The 20,020-nt window shown below is 43.3% G+C and overlaps 3 protein-coding genes across 3 annotated transcripts; all 3 read left to right on the top strand.

Annotated features, from left to right (window-relative positions):
- Positions 1 to 84: 84 nt before the first annotated feature.
- On the top strand, positions 85 to 2,916 carry LOC147007198 (uncharacterized; the record flags this gene model as incomplete). The annotated part of the gene is made up of 4 exons (XM_085867521.1): positions 85 to 257; positions 381 to 916; positions 1,161 to 1,435; positions 1,587 to 2,916. Coding segments are annotated over 4 exons (1,759 nt in total), but the record flags the coding sequence as incomplete, so codon positions are not given.
- A 1,477-nt stretch (positions 2,917 to 4,393) lies between these two features.
- On the top strand, positions 4,394 to 10,257 carry LOC147007197 (uncharacterized). The gene is made up of 10 exons (XM_085867519.1): positions 4,394 to 4,407; positions 4,841 to 5,072; positions 5,221 to 6,210; positions 6,473 to 6,673; positions 6,867 to 7,037; positions 7,176 to 7,267; positions 7,422 to 7,594; positions 7,718 to 8,253; positions 8,502 to 8,776; positions 8,928 to 10,257. Exons 1-10 carry the CDS (start codon positions 4,394 to 4,396, stop codon positions 9,700 to 9,702), a joined length of 3,459 nt encoding a protein of 1,152 aa, XP_085723645.1. The 3' UTR covers positions 9,703 to 10,257.
- A 2,445-nt stretch (positions 10,258 to 12,702) lies between these two features.
- Positions 12,703 to 17,588, top strand: LOC147007196 (uncharacterized). The gene is made up of 8 exons (XM_085867518.1): positions 12,703 to 13,545; positions 13,808 to 13,864; positions 14,200 to 14,370; positions 14,491 to 14,600; positions 14,756 to 14,863; positions 15,050 to 15,584; positions 15,832 to 16,106; positions 16,257 to 17,588. The coding sequence occupies exons 1-8, from the start codon at positions 12,703 to 12,705 to the stop codon at positions 17,029 to 17,031; spliced, it is 2,874 nt and encodes a 957-aa protein (XP_085723644.1). The 3' UTR covers positions 17,032 to 17,588.
- The last annotated feature ends 2,432 nt before the right edge of the window (positions 17,589 to 20,020 follow it).

Genomic DNA, 20,020 nt, shown 5'->3' with positions numbered 1-20,020 from the left:
GTCGATGTATGTGCAATATTGATCAAAATTGTCACAAACTAGAAGTGATGTTAATGGTTGAACTTTGCACAATCCCGCTTTCAGTCACTGTAGGAGGCGGACCAAGGGAGTGCTGAAGACGGCTGAGGACATCGAGGCCCTCATCTTAGGCCTGGCTGGTGTGTCGGATGCGCTGGGTGTTCCTGTTCTGAAGTCAGAGATAACAGACATATGGAAGGAGCAGAAGAAACACTTAGCCTGCATTCAGGATATTCCAGGTAAGCTCTTAACTCAAGTTTATTTTTCTTTTTTTTTCATCAGCAGCAGAATAGAAAATTTCTTGTTAAATTTAGTGTTTTTATTTCTTTCAATCGTGTCTTTTTTTTCTGTATATTTCACAGGACTGCAGCTATACACCGTAACAGGGGAGCTGACGAAGGGGACACACACCCTCCCAGTCTTCAGGTGTGCGCGGGGGTCGACCTCCCTTGAATGTTTTCACAGCCACCTCGCCAAATTCATTCCGGGTACCTCGGCAAGTGCGGTGAACTTTCAGGCGTACCTCCTTGACGGCATCACTCGTTGGAACTATCTGCGCTCCTCAGCAGCTTTGAGCCAGCCGAACACTGAAAAAGTGTTGAGGACTTACGATGTGCGGTTGATTCAACGAGTAAACTCCCTAAGCCAGGCCGTGCTCAACAAGCCAGCACTGAGCGTGGCCATGGTTCCGTCAACCTACACTGGGGAGGACATTGGGGTAGAGTACTTATACAGACAAAGTGGGTTCACTCTGCCCAAAGCAGAAGACCTGGATACCGAGATAGATGAAGGCTTTGAAGACATGGCAGATGAGCAGTTGAATGAGCCAGTTCCGTCGTTGGAAGAAGAAGAGCTTCTGCCCGCTGCTCCTGTTTCTCCGCCCGATGATGAGAGCGAGGTTAGTTGCATGCCATATAATAGTAATAGTGTTATTACTAAATGATGTAATAAGATTATAATATATCAGAACCAGTAGACAGACAGTTAATTTAATTTACTCATGTTCACTCAAATAGATCAGTGTATAAAAACAATAGTGATTTTTTTGTAAAAGTATACATGGTAAATTAATAATTATTTTTGTTTTGCAGTGCTTTGCATTATTTAACTGTTTACATTATCTGTGCATTATCTGTTTACAGAGTTCTGAGGTCGAATCCGATGACGAAGAAGACATCAGTGTCGACTCGCGTGGCATTCCCGGATGGGATAAAGTCGATCGTCTTGCCCAGGCTTTGATTGGCCTTTCAGGTCTGGCCATCTCGTCCACCCAAGCAACCAGCATCAAGGAGTTGTATGAGGCCTTAATTGACTACGACAAACGGCCAATCAAACATACCATTCGTTTAAAGAAACCATCGAGAGGGAGGTTTGGGCGGTCCAAGAGCGGCTTCGTTGGAGTTGATGCCATGAAGAGGTATAGTACGTTTACTTTACTTGTATTGCGTGTGAGTAAACGAAGGCACCGATATATAGACAATGCATTTATACATTTGATGCAACTGATGTCGTCATACACATTATTTCCACATGCATATTTATTCTTTTTTGGGGGGTACTTTTTGCAGGTGTTTCCTGTCTGCTGGGTCCCCTGCCTCCAGCCCTTCAAAAAGCCGAGTGGTCGAGGCTGTCTGCATCCACCTGTGCGACAAGATCAGCACGCCGCAGAAGAAGGGGGGCTATGTCTCGCGATGGAAACTTATCATCTCGGCCTACAACGGGATACGCCAGAGGCTGCTCAACAGTGAAGACCTGCTAGAAGGGACAGACCTGATCTTGCTCGTCATCAATGAAGCCACGCTGACCAAGTGGTACAAGGACCACACCAGGCGAGGGGAGATTAAAATGTTGATGCAAGGCCTGTCTCTCCCAGGGCGCAGGACCGCTAAGGAGCCTCTACCCCCTGCCAAAGAGCTGCCATCAGACCCCTCCCAGCCTGCAGTTCCCTTGACGTTCGAAGAGCCGACAGACACAACGGGACAGGCTGCCAGACGTGTGCGCCGCTCACTTTCTGTGTCTGAGCCGGCGGCGACACCCCCTCCCGTGGACCCTCCAACACCCAGTGACCCCACTGAGGAATCTCCAGCACAGCCCCCTGTTCAGCCTATGGTCATCCAACCTGTAGCTTCTAAACCCGCGTCTCGTACGACAGATTGGCGCCACCGAAAGAAAACCGGAGAGAGAAAAGAGAGAAAGGTTTATACTTGTCGTGTATGCAATAAACCAATAACATCGCCAGGACATACGCAATTCAGGGGTCACCGTTATTGCCCAGATGCTCCAAACCAAATTCCAAAAGAGGAGTGGCTTGTGCTACGTAGGGCTGAAAGTAAAAAACCGTAGCCAAATCTCAGGTGATTTTATTGATATTTTTGTATTGTTTTACATTTGTTTTATGGAGTTTATTTTTACGTCCATATCTTTTCCATTCCCATGTTCATATGTTTATGCCAAAGATAGATTAGTGTTAAGAGTTATTATGTGCCTTTTGCATATGGACAAAACAAAGACAGGTATTAGGAGTATACTGTGCACTGCTGTGTTTATATGCCTGTGCAAGAGATAAGTATTACAAGTTGTTTTTTTTCTGCTTGATGTTGCACATATTTTTTAGTCTGAACAGTGTCATTAGTTAGTGGTAAAAAAAAGTGGTAAAATCAGAAAAGTATTAAAAGCAATTTTTTTCAGGTTTATGTTTATGTGATTCATGAATGTTATTGTTAGTCCATATGAGTTAAAATGTTAAAGGCTCATATGATTAATGTTTTCATGCATCAATATTTTAAAAGTGTTTTATTCATGAAAAGCTACAATATTCTTACACTACAAAATGGTGCTGGTCCTCTGGTCACTTGTTTTATATGCAAAACAGTATTTAATAAAGAACTAGAACGGGCACTCATAGAGCGCATACCTTCGCCGCCACTACTTTTTTTGTTCTTGGTATGAGTGTGGGGAACTGGTTTTCAAGGGCGTGACCCGCCCCCCCCCCGACATTTTACCCCAACCGGTGACGTGTTATGACGTCATTGTGTCACAAGATTGGGCATTAAATCCTGAACATTTTGGTGCTGGGTTCATGTAAAGCGGACAAGAATTGACCGCGTTATGACAAAAACCGCATATTTTTCAAGGTCGTGACCCCCCTGACCTTTGACCCTTAACCGGTAACAAGAGTATGGGCGTCGTTGTGTCATATTGCATATCACAAGATGAGGGGTTGAATTCTGAACATTTTGGCGTTAGTTGCATGCAAATTGAATAAAAATTGACCGTGTTATCGTAAAAAGACGATTTTGACCTTTTCTTGACCTTGACCTTTGACCCGAACGATCCCAAAATCTAATCGAATGCTTCCTGGCAAATAACCAACCATCCCACCAAATTTCATGCAATTCGGTTTAATACTTTTTGAGTTATACGAATCACAAGATTACAAGTACTTAAATAAATAAATAAATACACGCCGACCAAAACATAACCTTTCGCAGAATGCGAAGGTAATGACCGCAAAAGTGAGGAAAACTGGGTCACTTTTCCACAAAAAAAACACGACAAAACTGAAACTGGTGAAGCACTGTCTCTGACAGTGCTGGTGAGTTCGATTCTCGCATTCAGTCAACATTGTTGGAAAAGTGACCGAACTTCACGTTTTTTTAATTGGAAAATACACCAAAGTATTTGAATGAAAACTGAATATATATAAATAAAACTGAAACTGAAAACTGAATATAAAATGAAAACTGACAAAGATGAGTACATTTCATTAGTAAATAATGAATAAGGGGAGAACACATTTGTTCAGCAAAACGGACAACTCTGAGTCCCGCCTCCCTTCTTCTTCTTTCTTTTCTTTTGCCCCTCTTTTTCCCCCCTTTTGCGTTTTTTACCCCCTCACGGGGAACTTTATGCCCCACCTTCTTTTGCGCTTTCCGCCCGCTATAGTCCCCCGTAAAATGGAACGTTTTGGAAAATTGGAACAGGTGGAACAAATTGGAACAATTTGGAGCTGGAGTGAAACAATTTGGAAGAGTGCTTTCCAGATCTGCGCTATCGACCATTTCTTATGACCCTTCTTAGGATTTTCTAAAAGCTTATCATAATTTAAGTCGAAAACGCTTTTTAGAAAAAATAAAGCTTGTAAATTCAGTTTTTAAATGACTTTTGTTGATTCGAACTGGGCAACGAAAGCGAGGCTCTGTTCACCAGCAAGATGGCGGCCTCCTCGGGTGGAAATTTGCAAACGCAGTCTCTTTTCGATTTCGACCGATATCTCGCGTTAGTGGGATTTTAAGGGCGATCGACAAGGTATACAAAAAATAAAAATAAAAAAATAAAAAATAATCCCTCAAAGAACCGACATGTACTCTCGTCGATGACTGTGCTCAGGTCAGTGATACACATTTTCTGTCGATTAGATCCGATTTTCTCCGCGTTGTTGTTGTTGCATGTTATTCACCATTTACCTCGGTGCGAGTTGTAATTTTGCTTAAGTTTTTACCGTATACCCGTCGATTAGTGGGAGATTATGCCATTTATGTTAATTTATGCATGCCTGTCGATGTTTGTTAATCTCTGTGATGTCTTAAAGGGTATATTTACTTCGGTTCGCATCATTGTAAACTTATTGTTACAAAGCCCATGTTGTGGTTTTAAGGTTTTTTTCTAGTTTATTTCAGCACGAAATCAGGGATTAACCCCCATTTTTGTTTATCTGCAGTCCATATTTTGTCGTACAAATGCAGTTTGTATGCTAAATACTCTTAAAGGCCTTAACGACTACACTGTTATAAGGTGTTTTTTGTTTTTTTATTGCGTACAGTTCCATCCTGGTGAAGATGCCGAAGAAGGGACTCACAACCACAGAGTGGCACGTCAGGCTTCGGCAATATGCGGGAGGACATTTTGAATTCGGACGGGGCCAAAGACCACCTAGTGGCAGTAGATGGTCTAAGGTTCTGTTCCGAATAGAGAACTGTCCGAGACACGCCACCTCGGGAAAGGACCTGTTTGGAAATCCCATTCAGTGTAACTGCAATTTCCACGAACCAAAGGTATATAAACGAGCGAGCTTCACACAAAAATATGTTATATTTATGTTATGATATTATCAGTATTTAAACGCCACTTTTTTTTTTTTGATATTTTGATATTATTTATCTTTATATTTTTTTTGATATTATTTATCTTTATATTTTGTAGAGCAGACCTCGTGGTGGAAGCGGAGCTGAGAAGCTTCCGGGCCCCTCAACAGGTAGGCCTGCCAGCACCGCGACCAGCACAGTGAGCAGCCCACCACCCAAAAGCGATGACGGGTGCGAGTCCCTACAAATAACACCACCAGACAAGATGCAGACGGATTCAGGCCCCACACCAAGCTTGTCGTCCGTATATGATAGCAAGGCCGAGTACCTATCCCGGCTGCCGGCGGGCTGGGAGATAGGCATGTCGGAGGGCGATAGACTGTGGATAGGCCGTGCGTTGTTCCACTCCAAGGGCAGGCTTAAGGACAGTCTGCAGTTCTGGTGGCACCCGCCCTCCTTGGCTGTGGAATCTGGCACCCCTGACGTGCGGTCATACTTCCTGCACAGTCTGTTTCTGTGGATGCCACGCCGGATGCTTGGGATAAGCTTCAGTTGTCCGGACTGTAAGGGGAAGCCAGATTGTTTGCTGCGCTCCAAAGGCCTCTATCGTCGCGTCAGGCACGTTTTGAACACAGACAGTTTTTACTTCCTTGCAGTTGAGTACCTGTACTGCAAACTGTGTTTAAAGCAGTATCTGGCACATGACAGTAGGCTGATGGACCAGCTTACGGACGCACAGAAGTCCCGCTTCCCTGTGCTGCTGACGCACAAATACGCCTGTGACAGAGCCGTCGTATCGTTACTCAGAGCGCGGACTCCTGGTAACAGCCCCACAGCCATGCGCAACAACCTGCATGAGCTGCACAGCGAAAACTATTTGCGTCAGCAGCTAGTTTACCTTTCGGACTGTGCCCGACACCGACAGTTCTGCATGAAGATGAACCTGGATGTCCCGAGCTGTGAGGATGTTCCGGAGTTCAAGCCTCCACCCAACCCAAAGTGGTTCCTGGCATGCTATGTCAGGGACGTCTTCAACCGGTTCGACACGCTGAAGGCGCTGATCACCTCCACGTTTGGAAACGTGTTGAAGATAGACTCAACGAAGAAGGTCGTTATAATTACTTGACTGTTTCAATTTCAATAATTTTTATAGTTTAACCTCATTTTTATGAAATTGTTTGTGTATTTCATATACCGGTACAGTTATAACAATATGCCAAAATGTAATTACCCATCAATACCAGTATTAATGATTGTTATTAATAATTATTTATAATTTATGAAGTTTTTCTCCTATTTATTTCTTTTAGAAATGTTTTAGGTGCATTTTTCTGTTAGGGTTGATATTTTTACACTCTTCTGCTTTACAGGTGTGTAAAAAACTACAGGGAGAAGCGTGTAGAAGTGCGCAGTGGGCGACAAATGTGGGTAATGAGAGGGGCGAGGTGTTGATGTCTGTCCTCACCACATCAGAGGGAATGGACAGCCTCAAGCCCATGGCCGAGGGACTGGTGTCCAGGTATAAGACGGCCAACCAGGACCCCCTCGGTGCCTCTACACGGACCGAGAGTGTTGCTCCCACAGCGGACCTTCCAAGTACAAGGTACTTTTAATTTAAATGAGGGCATGAAATAAATAAATAAATAAATAAATAAATAAATATAAAAATTAACCAACATTGTAACCCATGCATATTTCTGTTCAAAAAAAATATATATTTGTCAGAGAGCATTTAGCATGTATTTACTGCCTTGCATGTTTCAGCTTCTGTTCTCTGATTGGGAGCATCTAGAAATCCGCCTCGACATATGGCATTTTATGAGGCGACTGGCCCTTGGCTGCACCTCAGAGAGCCACCCACTGTATGGCGTGTTTATGGCCCGCCTGTCCAGCGCCATATTTGAGTGGGACAAGTCGGACTTGGACAACTTAAAGGTATGTGAAATGTTTTCCTTCGTTCCTGTGTCACATTACAAGAGTAGTCAAACTTTTGTAGATGAACTGAATTTTTCAAGCTGTTTTTTTTTCTGTTTAGTGTGTGTATTTTTAATATAGACATCTGTTAACCGACAGGAGGCCAAGAAGTCGGAACTGCGGAAGGCGGGTGTCCCGAACCCTTCAGACAGCTCAGCGTTGAAGGCCATCACCCGGAAGGAGTTGGAGAGGTAAACAGCACTTGAAAAAAACGTACTAAAAAAACCAGTTATTTGCACCTGTGTTTTTCCAGTAGCCGTAGTCGATGTATGTGCAATATTGATCAAAATTGTCACAAACTAGAAGTGATGTTAATGGTTGAACTTTGCACAATCCCGCTTTCAGTCACTGTAGGAGGCGGACCAAGGGAGTGCTGAAGACGGCTGAGGACATCGAGGCCCTCATCTTAGGCCTGGCTGGTGTGTCGGATGCGCTGGGTGTTCCTGTTCTGAAGTCAGAGATAACAGACATATGGAAGGAGCAGAAGAAACACTTAGCCTGCATTCAGGATATTCCAGGTAAGCTCTTAACTCAAGTTTATTTTTCTTTTTTTTTTCATCAGCAGCAGAATAGAAAATTTCTTGTTAAATTTAGTGTTTTTATTTCTTTCAATCGTGTCTTTTTTTCTGTATATTTCACAGGACTGCAGCTATACACCGTAACAGGGGAGCTGACGAAGGGGACACACACCCTCCCAGTCTTCAGGTGTGCGCGGGGGTCGACCTCCCTTGAATGTTTTCACAGCCACCTCGCCAAATTCATTCCGGGTACCTCGGCAAGTGCGGTGAACTTTCAGGCGTACCTCCTTGACGGCATCACTCGTTGGAACTATCTGCGCTCCTCAGCAGCTTTGAGCCAGCCGAACACTGAAAAACTGTTGAGGACTTACGATGTGCGGTTGATTCAACGAGTAAACTCCCTAAGCCAGGCCGTGCTCAACAAGCCAGCACTGAGCGTGGCCATGGTTCCGTCAACCTACACTGGGGAGGACATTGGGGTAGAGTACTTATACAGACAAAGTGGGTTCACTCTGCCCAAAGCAGAAGACCTGGATACCGAGATAGATGAAGGCTTTGAAGACATGGCAGATGAGCAGTTGAATGAGCCAGTTCCGTCGTTGGAAGAAGAAGAGCTTCTGCCCGCTGCTCCTGTTTCTCCGCCCGATGATGAGAGCGAGGTTAGTTACATGCCATATAATAGTAATAGTGTTATTACTAAATGATGTAATAAGATTATAATATATCAGAACCAGTAGACAGACAGTTAATTTAATTTACTCATGTTCACTCAAATAGATCATTGTATAAAAACAATAGTGATTTTTTTGTAAAAGTATACATGGTAAATTAATAATTATTTTTGTTTTGCAGTGCTTTGCATTATTTAACTGCATATTCAGTAGTGCTTTGCATTATCTGTTTACAGAGTTCTGAGGTCGAATCTGATGACGAAGAAGACATCAGTGTCGACTCGCGTGGCATTCCCGGATGGGATAAAGTCGATCGTCTTGCCCAGGCTTTGATTGGCCTTTCAGGTCTGGCCATCTCGTCCACCCAAGCAGCCAGCATCAAGGAGTTGTATGAGGCCTTAATTGACTACGACAAACGGCCAATCAAACATACCATTCGTTTAAAGAAACCATCGAGAGGGAGGTTTGGGCGGTCCAAGAGCGGCTTCGTTGGAGTTGATGCCATGAAGAGGTATAGTACGTTTACTTTACTTGTATTGCGTGTGAGTAAACGAAGGCACCGATATTTAGACAATGCATTTATACATTTGATGCAACTGATGTCGTCATACACATTATTTCCACATGCATATTTATTCTTTTTTGGGGGGTACTTTTTGCAGGTGTTTCCTGTCTGCTGGGTCCCCTGCCTCTAGCCCTTCAAAAAGCCGAGTGGTCGAGGCTGTCTGCATCCACCTGTGCGACAAGATCAGCACGCCGCAGAAGAAGGGGGGCTATGTCTCGCGATGGAAACTTATCATCTCGGCCTACAACGGGATACGCCAGAGGCTGCTCAACAGTGAAGACCTGCTAGAAGGGACAGACCTGATCTTGCTCGTCATCAATGAAGCCACGCTGACCAAGTGGTACAAGGACCACACCAGGCGAGGGGAGATTAAAATGTTGATGCAAGGCCTGTCTCTCCCAGGACGCAGGACCGCTAAGGAGCCTCTACCCCCTGCCAAAGAGCTGCCATCAGACCCCTCCCAGCCTGCAGTTCCCTTGACGTTCGAAGAGCCGACAGACACAACGGGACAGGCTGCCAGACGTGTGCGCCGCTCACTTTCTGTGTCTGAGCCGGCGGCGACACCCCCTCCCGTGGACCCTCCAACACCCAGTGACCCCACTGAGGAATCTCCAGCACAGCCCCCTGTTCAGCCTATGGTCATCCAACCTGTAGCTTCTAAACCCGCGTCTCGTACGACAGATTGGCGCCACCGAAAGAAAACCGGAGAGAGAAAAGAGAGAAAGGTTTATACTTGTCGTGTATGCAATAAACCAATAACATCGCCAGGACATACGCAATTCAGGGGTCACCGTTATTGCCCAGATGCTCCAAACCAAATTCCAAAAGAGGAGTGGCTTGTGCTACGTAGGGCTGAAAGTAAAAAACCGTAGCCAAATCTCAGGTGATTTTATTGATATTTTTGTATTGTTTTACATTTGTTTTATGGAGTTTATTTTTACGTCCATATCTTTTCCATTCCCATGTTCATATGTTTATGCCAAAGATAGATTAGTGTTAAGAGTTATTATGTGCCTTTTGCATATGGACAAAACAAAGACAGGTATTAGGAGTATACTGTGCACTGCTGTGTTTATATGCCTGTGCAAGAGATAAGTATTACAAGTTGTTTTTTTTTTCTGCTTGATGTTGCACATATTTTTTAGTCTGAACAGTGTCATTAGTTAGTGGTAAAAAAGTGGTAAAATCAGAAAAGTATTAAAAGCAATTTTTTTCTGGTTTATGTTTATGTGATTCATGAATGTTATTGTTAGTCCATATGAGTTAAAATGTTAAAGGCTCATATGATTAATGTTTTCATGCATCAATATTTTAAAAGTGTTTTATTCATGAAAAGCTACAATATTCTTACACTACAAAATGGTGCTGGTCCTCTGGTCACTTGTTTTATATGCAAAACAGTATTTAATAAAGAACTAGAACGGGCACTCATAGAGCGCATACCTTCGCCGCCACTACTTTTTTGTTCTTGGTATGAGTGTGGGGAACTGGTTTTCAAGGGCGTGACCCGCCCCCCGACATTTTACCCCAACCGGTGACGTGTTATGACGTCATTGTGTCACAAGATTGGGCATTAAATCCTGAACATTTTGGTGCTGGGTTCATGTAAAGCGGACAAGAATTGACCGCGTTATGACAAAAACCGCATATTTTTCAAGGTCGTGACCCCCCTGACCTTTGACCCTTAACCGGTAACAAGAGTATGGGCGTCGTTGTGTCATATTGCATATCACAAGATGAGGGGTTGAATTCTGAACATTTTGGCGTTAGTTGCATGCAAATTGAATAAAAATTGACCGTGTTATCGTAAAAAGACGATTTTGACCTTTTCTTGACCTTGACCTTTGACCCGAACGATCCCAAAATCTAATCGAATGCTTCCTGGCAAATAACCAACCATCCCACCAAATTTCATGCAATTCGGTTTAATACTTTTTGAGTTATACGAATCACAAGATTACAAGTACTTAAATAAATAAATAAATACACGCCGACCAAAACATAACCTTTCGCAGAATGCGAAGGTAATGACCGCAAAAGTGAGGAAAACTGGGTCACTTTTCCACAAAAAAAAACAACAAAACTGAAACTGGTGAAGCACTGTCTCTGACAGTGCTGGTGAGTTCGATTCTCGCATTCAGTCAACATTGTTGGAAAAGTGACCGAACTTCACGTTTTTTTAATTGGAAAATACACCAAAGTATTTGAATGAAAACTGAATATATATAAATAAAACTGAAACTGAAAACTGAATATAAAATGAAAACTGACAAAGATGAGTACATTTCATTAGTAAACAATGAATAAGGGAGAACACATTTGTTCAGCAAAACGGACAACTCTGAGTCCCGCCTCCCTTCTTCTTCTTTCTTTTCTTTTGCCCCTCTTTTTCCCCCCTTTTGCGTTTTTTACCCCTCACGGGGAACTTTATGCCCCACCTTCTTTTGCGCTTTCCGCCCGCTATAGTCCCCCGTAAAATGGAACGTTTTGGAAAATTGGAACAGGTGGAACAAATTGGAACAATTTGGAGCTGGAGTGAAACAATTTGGAAGAGTGCTTTCCAGATCTGCGCTATCGACCATTTCTTATGACCCTTCTTAGGATTTTCTAAAAGCTTATCATAATTTAAGTCGAAAACGCTTTTTAGAAAAAATAAAGCTTGTAAATTCAGTTTTTAAATGACTTTTGTTGATTCGAACTGGGCAACGAAAGCGAGGCTCTGTTCACCAGCAAGATGGCGGCCTCCTCGGGTGGAAATTTGCAAACGCAGTCTCTTTTCGATTTCGACCGATATCTCGCGTTAGTGGGATTTTAAGGGCGATCGACAAGGTATACAAAAAATAAAAATAAAAAAATAAAAAATAATCCCTCAAAGAACCGACATGTACTCTCGTCGATGACTGTGCTCAGGTCAGTGATACACATTTTCTGTCGATTAGATCCGATTTTCTCCGCGTTGTTGTTGTTGCATGTTATTCACCATTTACCTCGGTGCGAGTTGTAATTTTGCTTAAGTTTTTACCGTATACCCGTCGATTAGTGGGAGATTATGCCATTTATGTTAATTTATGCATGCCTGTCGATGTTTGTTAATCTCTGTGATGTCTTAAAGGGTATATTTACTTCGGTTCGCATCATTGTAAACTTATTGTTACAAAGCCCATGTTGTGGTTTTAAGGTTTTTTTTTCTAGTTTATTTCAGCACGAAATCAGGGATTAACCCCCATTTTTGTTTATCTGCAGTCCATATTTTGTCGTACAAATGCAGTTTGTATGCTAAATACTCTTAAAGGCCTTAACGACTACACTGTTATAAGGTGTTTTTTTGTTTTTTTTTATTGCGTACAGTTCCATCCTGGTGAAGATGCCGAAGAAGGGACTCACAACCACAGAGTGGCACGTCAGGCTTCGGCAATATGCGGGAGGACATTTTGAATTCGGACGGGGCCAAAGACCACCTAGTGGCAGTAGATGGTCTAAGGTTCTGTTCCGAATAGAGAACTGTCCGAGACACGCCACCTCGGGAAAGGACCTGTTTGGAAATCCCATTCAGTGTAACTGCAATTTCCACGAACCAAAGGTATATAAACGAGCGAGCTTCACACAAAAATATGTTATATTTATGTTATGATATTATCAGTATTTAAACGCCACTTTTTTTTTTTTGATATTTTGATATTATTTATCTTTATATTTTTTGATATTATTTATCTTTATATTTTGTAGAGCAGACCTCGTGGTGGAAGCGGAGCTGAGAAGCTTCCGGGCCCTCAACAGGTAGGCCTGCCAGCACCGCGACCAGCACAGTGAGCAGCCCACCACCCAAAAGCGATGACGGGTGCGAGTCCCTACAAATAACACCACCAGACAAGATGCAGACGGATTCAGGCCCCACACCAAGCTTGTCGTCCGTATATGATAGCAAGGCCGAGTACCTATCCCGGCTGCCGGCGGGCTGGGAGATAGGCATGTCGGAGGGCGATAGACTGTGGATAGGCCGTGCGTTGTTCCACTCCAAGGGCAGGCTTAAGGACAGTCTGCAGTTCTGGTGGCACCCGCCCTCCTTGGCTGTGGAATCTGGCACCCCTGACGTGCGGTCATACTTCCTGCACAGTCTGTTTCTGTGGATGCCACGCCGGATGCTTGGGATAAGCTTCAGTTGTCCGGACTGTAAGGGGAAGCCAGATTGTTTGCTGCGCTCCAAAGGCCTCTATCGTCGCGTCAGGCACGTTTTGAACACAGACAGTTTTTACTTCCTTGCAGTTGAGTACCTGTACTGCAAACTGTGTTTAAAGCAGTATCTGGCACATGACAGTAGGCTGATGGACCAGCTTACGGACGCACAGAAGTCCCGCTTCCCTGTGCTGCTGACGCACAAATACGCCTGTGACAGAGCCGTCGTATCGTTACTCAGAGCGCGGACTCCTGGTAACAGCCCCACAGCCATGCGCAACAACCTGCATGAGCTGCACAGCGAAAACTATTTGCGTCAGCAGCTAGTTTACCTTTCGGACTGTGCCCGACACCGACAGTTCTGCATGAAGATGAACCTGGATGTCCCGAGCTGTGAGGATGTTCCGGAGTTCAAGCCTCCACCCAACCCAAAGTGGTTCCTGGCATGCTATGTCAGGGACGTCTTCAACCGGTTCGACACGCTGAAGGCGCTGATCACCTCCACGTTTGGAAACGTGTTGAAGATAGACTCAACGAAGAAGGTCGTTATAATTACTTGACTGTTTCAATTTCAATAATTTTTATAGTTTAACCTCATTTTTATGAAATTGTTTGTGTATTTCATATACCGGTACAGTTATAACAATATGCCAAAATGTAATTACCCATCAATACCAGTATTAATGATTGTTATTAATAATTATTTATAATTTATGAAGTTTTTCTCCTATTTATTTCTTTTAGAAATGTTTTAGGTGCATTTTTCTGTTAGGGTTGATATTTTTACACTCTTCTGCTTTACAGGTGTGTAAAAAACTACAGGAGAAGCGTGTAGAAGTGCGCAGTGGGCGACAAATGTGGGTAATGAGAGGGGCGAGGTGTTGATGTCTGTCCTCACCACATCAGAGGGAATGGACAGCCTCAAGCCCATGGCCGAGGGACTGGTGTCCAGGTATAAGACGGCCAACCAGGACCCCCTCGGTGCCTCTACACGGACCGAGAGTGTTGCTCCCACAGCGGACCTTCCAAGTACAAGGTACTTTTAATTTAAATGAGGGCATGAAATAAATAAATAAATAAATAAATAAATAAATATAAAAATTAACCAACATTGTAACCCATGCATATTTCTGTTCAAAAAAATATATATTTGTCAGAGAGCATTTAGCATGTATTTACTGCCTTGCATGTTTCAGCTTCTGTTCTCTGATTGGGAGCATCTAGAAATCCGCCTCGACATATGGCATTTTATGAGGCGACTGGCCCTTGGCTGCACCTCAGAGAGCCACCCACTGTATGGCGTGTTTATGGCCCGCCTGTCCAGCGCCATATTTGAGTGGGACAAGTCGGACTTGGACAACTTAAAGGTATGTGAAATGTTTTCCTTCGTTCCTGTGTCACATTACAAGAGTAGTCAAACTTTTGTAGATGAACTGAATTTTTCAAGCTGTTTTTTTTTCTGTTTAGTGTGTGTATTTTTAATATAGACATCTGTTAACCGACAGGAGGCCAAGAAGTCGGAACTGCGGAAGGCGGGTGTCCCGAACCCTTCAGACAGCTCAGCGTTGAAGGCCATCACCCGGAAGGAGTTGGAGAGGTAAACAGCACTTGAAAAAAAACGTACTAAAAAAACCAGTTATTTGCACCTGTGTTTTTCCAGTAGCCGTAGTCGATGTATGTGCAATATTGATCAAAATTGTCACAAACTAGAAGTGATGTTAATGGTTGAACTTTGCACAATCCCGCTTTCAGTCACTGTAGGAGGCGGACCAAGGGAGTGCTGAAGACGGCTGAGGACATCGAGGCCCTCATCTTAGGCCTGGCTGGTGTGTCGGATGCGCTGGGTGTTCCTGTTCTGAAGTCAGAGATAACAGACATATGGAAGGAGCAGAAGAAACACTTAGCCTGCATTCAGGATATTCCAGGTAAGCTCTTAACTCAAGTTTATTTTTCTTTTTTTTCATCAGCAGCAGAATAGAAAATTTCTTGTTAAATTTAGTGTTTTTATTTCTTTCAATCGTGTCTTTTTTTCTGTATATTTCACAGGACTGCAGCTATACACCGTAACAGGGGAGCTGACGAAGGGGACACACACCCTCCCAGTCTTCAGGTGTGCGCGGGGTCGACCTCCCTTGAATGTTTTCACAGCCACCTCGCCAAATTCATTCCGGGTACCTCGGCAAGTGCGGTGAACTTTCAGGCGTACCTCCTTGACGGCATCACTCGTTGGAACTATCTGCGCTCCTCAGCAGCTTTGAGCCAGCCGAACACTGAAAAACTGTTGAGGACTTACGATGTGCGGTTGATTCAACGAGTAAACTCCCTAAGCCAGGCCGTGCTCAACAAGCCAGCACTGAGCGTGGCCATGGTTCCGTCAACCTACACTGGGGAGGACATTGGGGTAGAGTACTTATACAGACAAAGTGGGTTCACTCTGCCCAAAGCAGAAGACCTGGATACCGAGATAGATGAAGGCTTTGAAGACATGGCAGATGAGCAGTTGAATGAGCCAGTTCCGTCGTTGGAAGAAGAAGAGCTTCTGCCCGCTGCTCCTGTTTCTCCGCCCGATGATGAGAGCGAGGTTAGTTACATGCCATATAATAGTAATAGTGTTATTACTAAATGATGTAATAAGATTATAATATATCAGAACCAGTAGACAGACAGTTAATTTAATTTACTCATGTTCACTCAAATAGATCATTGTATAAAAACAATAGTGATTTTTTGTAAAAGTATACATGGTAAATTAATAATTATTTTTGTTTTGCAGTGCTTTGCATTATTTAACTGCATATTCAGTAGTGCTTTGCATTATCTGTTTACAGAGTTCTGAGGTCGAATCTGATGACGAAGAAGACATCAGTGTCGACTCGCGTGGCATTCCCGGATGGGATAAAGTCGATCGTCTTGCCCAGGCTTTGATTGGCCTTTCAGGTCTGGCCATCTCGTCCACCCAAGCAGCCAGCATCAAGGAGTTGTATGAGGCCTTAATTGACTACGACAAACGGCCAATCAAACATACCATTCGTTTAAAGAAACCATCGAGAGGGAGGTTTGGGCGGTCCAAGAGCGGCTTCGTTGGAGTTGATGCCATGAAGAGGTATAGTACGTTTACTTTACTTGTATTGCGTGTGAGTAAACGAAGGCACCGATATTTAGACAATGCATTTATACATTTGATGCAACTGATGTCGTCATACACATTATTTCCACATGCATATTTATTCTTTTTGGGGGGTACTTTTTGCAGGTGTTTCCTGTCTGCTGGGTCCCCTGCCTCTAGCCCTTCAAAAAGCCGAGTGGTCGAGGCTGTCTGCATCCACCTGTGCGACAAGATCAGCACGCCGCAGAAGAAGGGGGGCTATGTCTCGCGATGGAAACTTATCATCTCGGCCTACAACGGGATACGCCAGAGGCTGCTCAACAGTGAAGACCTGCTAGAAGGGACAGACCTGATCTTGCTCGTCATCAATGAAGCCACGCTGACCAAGTGGTACAAGGACCACACCAGGCGAGGGGAGATTAAAATGTTGATGCAAGGCCTGTCTCTCCCAGGACGCAGGACCGCTAAGGAGCCTCTACCCCCTGCCAAAGAGCTGCCATCAGACCCCTCCCAGCCTGCAGTTCCCTTGACGTTCGAAGAGCCGACAGACACAACGGGACAGGCTGCCAGACGTGTGCGCCGCTCACTTTCTGTGTCTGAGCCGGCGGCGACACCCCCTCCCGTGGACCCTCCAACACCCAGTGACCCCACTGAGGAATCTCCAGCACAGCCCCCTGTTCAGCCTATGGTCATCCAACCTGTAGCTTCTAAACCCGCGTCTCGTACGACAGATTGGCGCCACCGAAAGAAAACCGGAGAGAGAAAAGAGAGAAAGGTTTATACTTGTCGTGTATGCAATAAACCAATAACATCGCCAGGACATACGCAATTCAGGGGTCACCGTTATTGCCCAGATGCTCCAAACCAAATTCCAAAAGAGGAGTGGCTTGTGCTACGTAGGGCTGAAAGTAAAAAACCGTAGCCAAATCTCAGGTGATTTTATTGATATTTTTGTATTGTTTTACATTTGTTTTATGGAGTTTATTTTTACGTCCATATCTTTTCCATTCCCATGTTCATATGTTTATGCCAAAGATAGATTAGTGTTAAGAGTTATTATGTGCCTTTTGCATATGGACAAAACAAAGACAGGTATTAGGAGTATACTGTGCACTGCTGTGTTTATATGCCTGTGCAAGAGATAAGTATTACAAGTTGTTTTTTTTTTCTGCTTGATGTTGCACATATTTTTTAGTCTGAACAGTGTCATTAGTTAGTGGTAAAAAAAAGTGGTAAAATCAGAAAAGTATTAAAAGCAATTTTTTTCAGGTTTATGTTTATGTGATTCATGAATGTTATTGTTAGTCCATATGAGTTAAAATGTTAAAGGCTCATATGATTAATGTTTTCATGCATCAATATTTTAAAAGTGTTTTATTCATGAAAAGCTACAATATTCTTACACTACAAAATGGTGCTGGTCCTCTGGTCACTTGTTTTATATGCAAAACAGTATTTAATAAAGAACTAGAACGGGCACTCATAGAGCGCATACCTTCGCCGCCACTACTTTTTTTGTTCTTGGTATGAGTGTGGGGAACTGGTTTTCAAGGGCGTGACCCGCCCCCCCCCCGACATTTTACCCCAACCGGTGACGTGTTATGACGTCATTGTGTCACAAGATTGGGCATTAAATCCTGAACATTTTGGTGCTGGGTTCATGTAAAGCGGACAAGAATTGACCGCGTTATGACAAAAACCGCATATTTTTCAAGGTCGTGACCCCCCTGACCTTTGACCCTTAACCGGTAACAAGAGTATGGGCGTCGTTGTGTCATATTGCATATCACAAGATGAGGGTTGAATTCTGAACATTTTGGCGTTAGTTGCATGCAAATTGAATAAAAATTGACCGTGTTATCGTAAAAGACGATTTTGACCTTTTCTTGACCTTGACCTTTGACCCGAACGATCCCAAAATCTAATCGAATGCTTCCTGGCAAATAACCAACCATCCCACCAAATTTCATGCAATTCGGTTTAATACTTTTTGAGTTATACGAATCACAAGATTACAAGTACTTAAATAAATAAATAAATACACGCCGACCAAAACATAACCTTTCGCAGAATGCGAAGGTAATGACCGCAAAAGTGAGGAAAACTGGGTCACTTTTCCACAAAAAAAACAACAAAACTGAAACTGGTGAAGCACTGTCTCTGACAGTGCTGGTGAGTTCGATTCTCGCATTCAGTCAACATTGTTGGAAAAGTGACCGAACTTCACGTTTTTTTAATTGGAAAATACACCAAAGTATTTGAATGAAAACTGAATATATATAAATAAAACTGAAACTGAAAACTGAATATAAAATGAAAACTGACAAAGATGAGTACATTTCATTAGTAAATAATGAATAAGGGGAGAACACATTTGTTCAGCAAAACGGACAACTCTGAGTCCCGCCTCCCTTCTTCTTCTTTCTTTTCTTTTGCCCCTCTTTTTCCCCCCTTTTGCGTTTTTTTTACCCCCCTCACGGGGAACTTTATGCCCCACCTTCTTTTGCGCTTTCCGCCCGCTATAGTCCCCCGTAAAATGGAACGTTTTGGAAAATTGGAACAGGTGGAACAAATTGGAACAATTTGGAGCTGGAGTGAAACAATTTGGAAGAGTGCTTTCCAGATCTGCGCTATCGACCATTTCTTATGACCCTTCTTAGGATTTTCTAAAAGCTTATCATAATTTAAGTCGAAAACGCTTTTTAGAAAAAATAAAGCTTGTAAATTCAGTTTTTAAATGACTTTTGTTGATTCGAACTGGGCAACGAAAGCGAGGCTCTGTTCACCAGCAAGATGGCGGCCTCCTCGGGTGGAAATTTGCAAACGCAGTCTCTTTTCGATTTCGACCGATATCTCGCGTTAGTGGGATTTTAAGGGCGATCGACAAGGTATACAAAAAATAAAAATAAAAAAATAAAAAATAATCCCTCAAAGAACCGACATGTACTCTCGTCGATGACTGTGCTCAGGTCAGTGATACACATTTTCTGTCGATTAGATCCGATTTTCTCCGCGTTGTTGTTGTTGCATGTTATTCACCATTTACCTCGGTGCGAGTTGTAATTTTGCTTAAGTTTTTACCGTATACCCGTCGATTAGTGGGAGATTATGCCATTTATGTTAATTTATGCATGCCTGTCGATGTTTGTTAATCTCTGTGATGTCTTAAAGGGTATATTTACTTCGGTTCGCATCATTGTAAACTTATTGTTACAAAGCCCATGTTGTGGTTTTAAGGTTTTTTTTCTAGTTTATTTCAGCACGAAATCAGGGATTAACCCCCATTTTTGTTTATCTGCAGTCCATATTTTGTCGTACAAATGCAGTTTGTATGCTAAATACTCTTAAAGGCCTTAACGACTACACTGTTATAAGGTGTTTTTTTGTTTTTTTTTTATTGCGTACAGTTCCATCCTGGTGAAGATGCCGAAGAAGGGACTCACAACCACAGAGTGGCACGTCAGGCTTCGGCAATATGCGGGAGGACATTTTGAATTCGGACGGGGCCAAAGACCACCTAGTGGCAGTAGATGGTCTAAGGTTCTGTTCCGAATAGAGAACTGTCCGAGACACGCCACCTCGGGAAAGGACCTGTTTGGAAATCCCATTCAGTGTAACTGCAATTTCCACGAACCAAAGGTATATAAACGAGCGAGCTTCACACAAAAATATGTTATATTTATGTTATGATATTATCAGTATTTAAACGCCACTTTTTTTTTTTTGATATTTTGATATTATTTATCTTTATATTTTTTTTGATATTATTTATCTTTATATTTTGTAGAGCAGACCTCGTGGTGGAAGCGGAGCTGAGAAGCTTCCGGGCCCCTCAACAGGTAGGCCTGCCAGCACCGCGACCAGCACAGTGAGCAGCCCACCACCCAAAAGCGATGACGGGTGCGAGTCCC

The sequence above is a fragment of the Eptatretus burgeri genome, unplaced genomic scaffold, assembly GCF_056783735.1.
Source record: "Eptatretus burgeri isolate ZD-2024b unplaced genomic scaffold, Ebu_testis_v1 Ebu_testis_scaffold_479, whole genome shotgun sequence".
Lineage (NCBI taxonomy): Eukaryota > Metazoa > Chordata > Myxini > Myxiniformes > Myxinidae > Eptatretus > Eptatretus burgeri.
The sequence above is the reverse complement of the archived record's forward strand: the minus strand, read 5'-3'. Positions and strand labels throughout refer to the sequence as shown.

Excerpts from the sequence above, each read along its gene's own strand:
- LOC147007197 (XM_085867519.1), top strand. Across the intron at positions 6,674-6,866 it reads CCTCTACACGGACCGAGAGT|CTTCTGTTCTCTGATTGGGA; the intron begins GTTGCTCCCACA and ends TGCATGTTTCAG. Across the intron at positions 8,254-8,501 it reads CGCCCGATGATGAGAGCGAG|AGTTCTGAGGTCGAATCTGA; the intron begins GTTAGTTACATG and ends ATCTGTTTACAG.
- LOC147007196 (XM_085867518.1), top strand. The coding sequence starts at position 12,703 with ATGCAGACGGATTCAGGCCCCACACCAAGCTTGTCGTCCGTATATGAT. Across the intron at positions 13,865-14,199 it reads GCAGTGGGCGACAAATGTGG|CTTCTGTTCTCTGATTGGGA; the intron begins GTAATGAGAGGG and ends TGCATGTTTCAG. Across the intron at positions 14,371-14,490 it reads CGGACTTGGACAACTTAAAG|ACATCTGTTAACCGACAGGA; the intron begins GTATGTGAAATG and ends TTTTTAATATAG.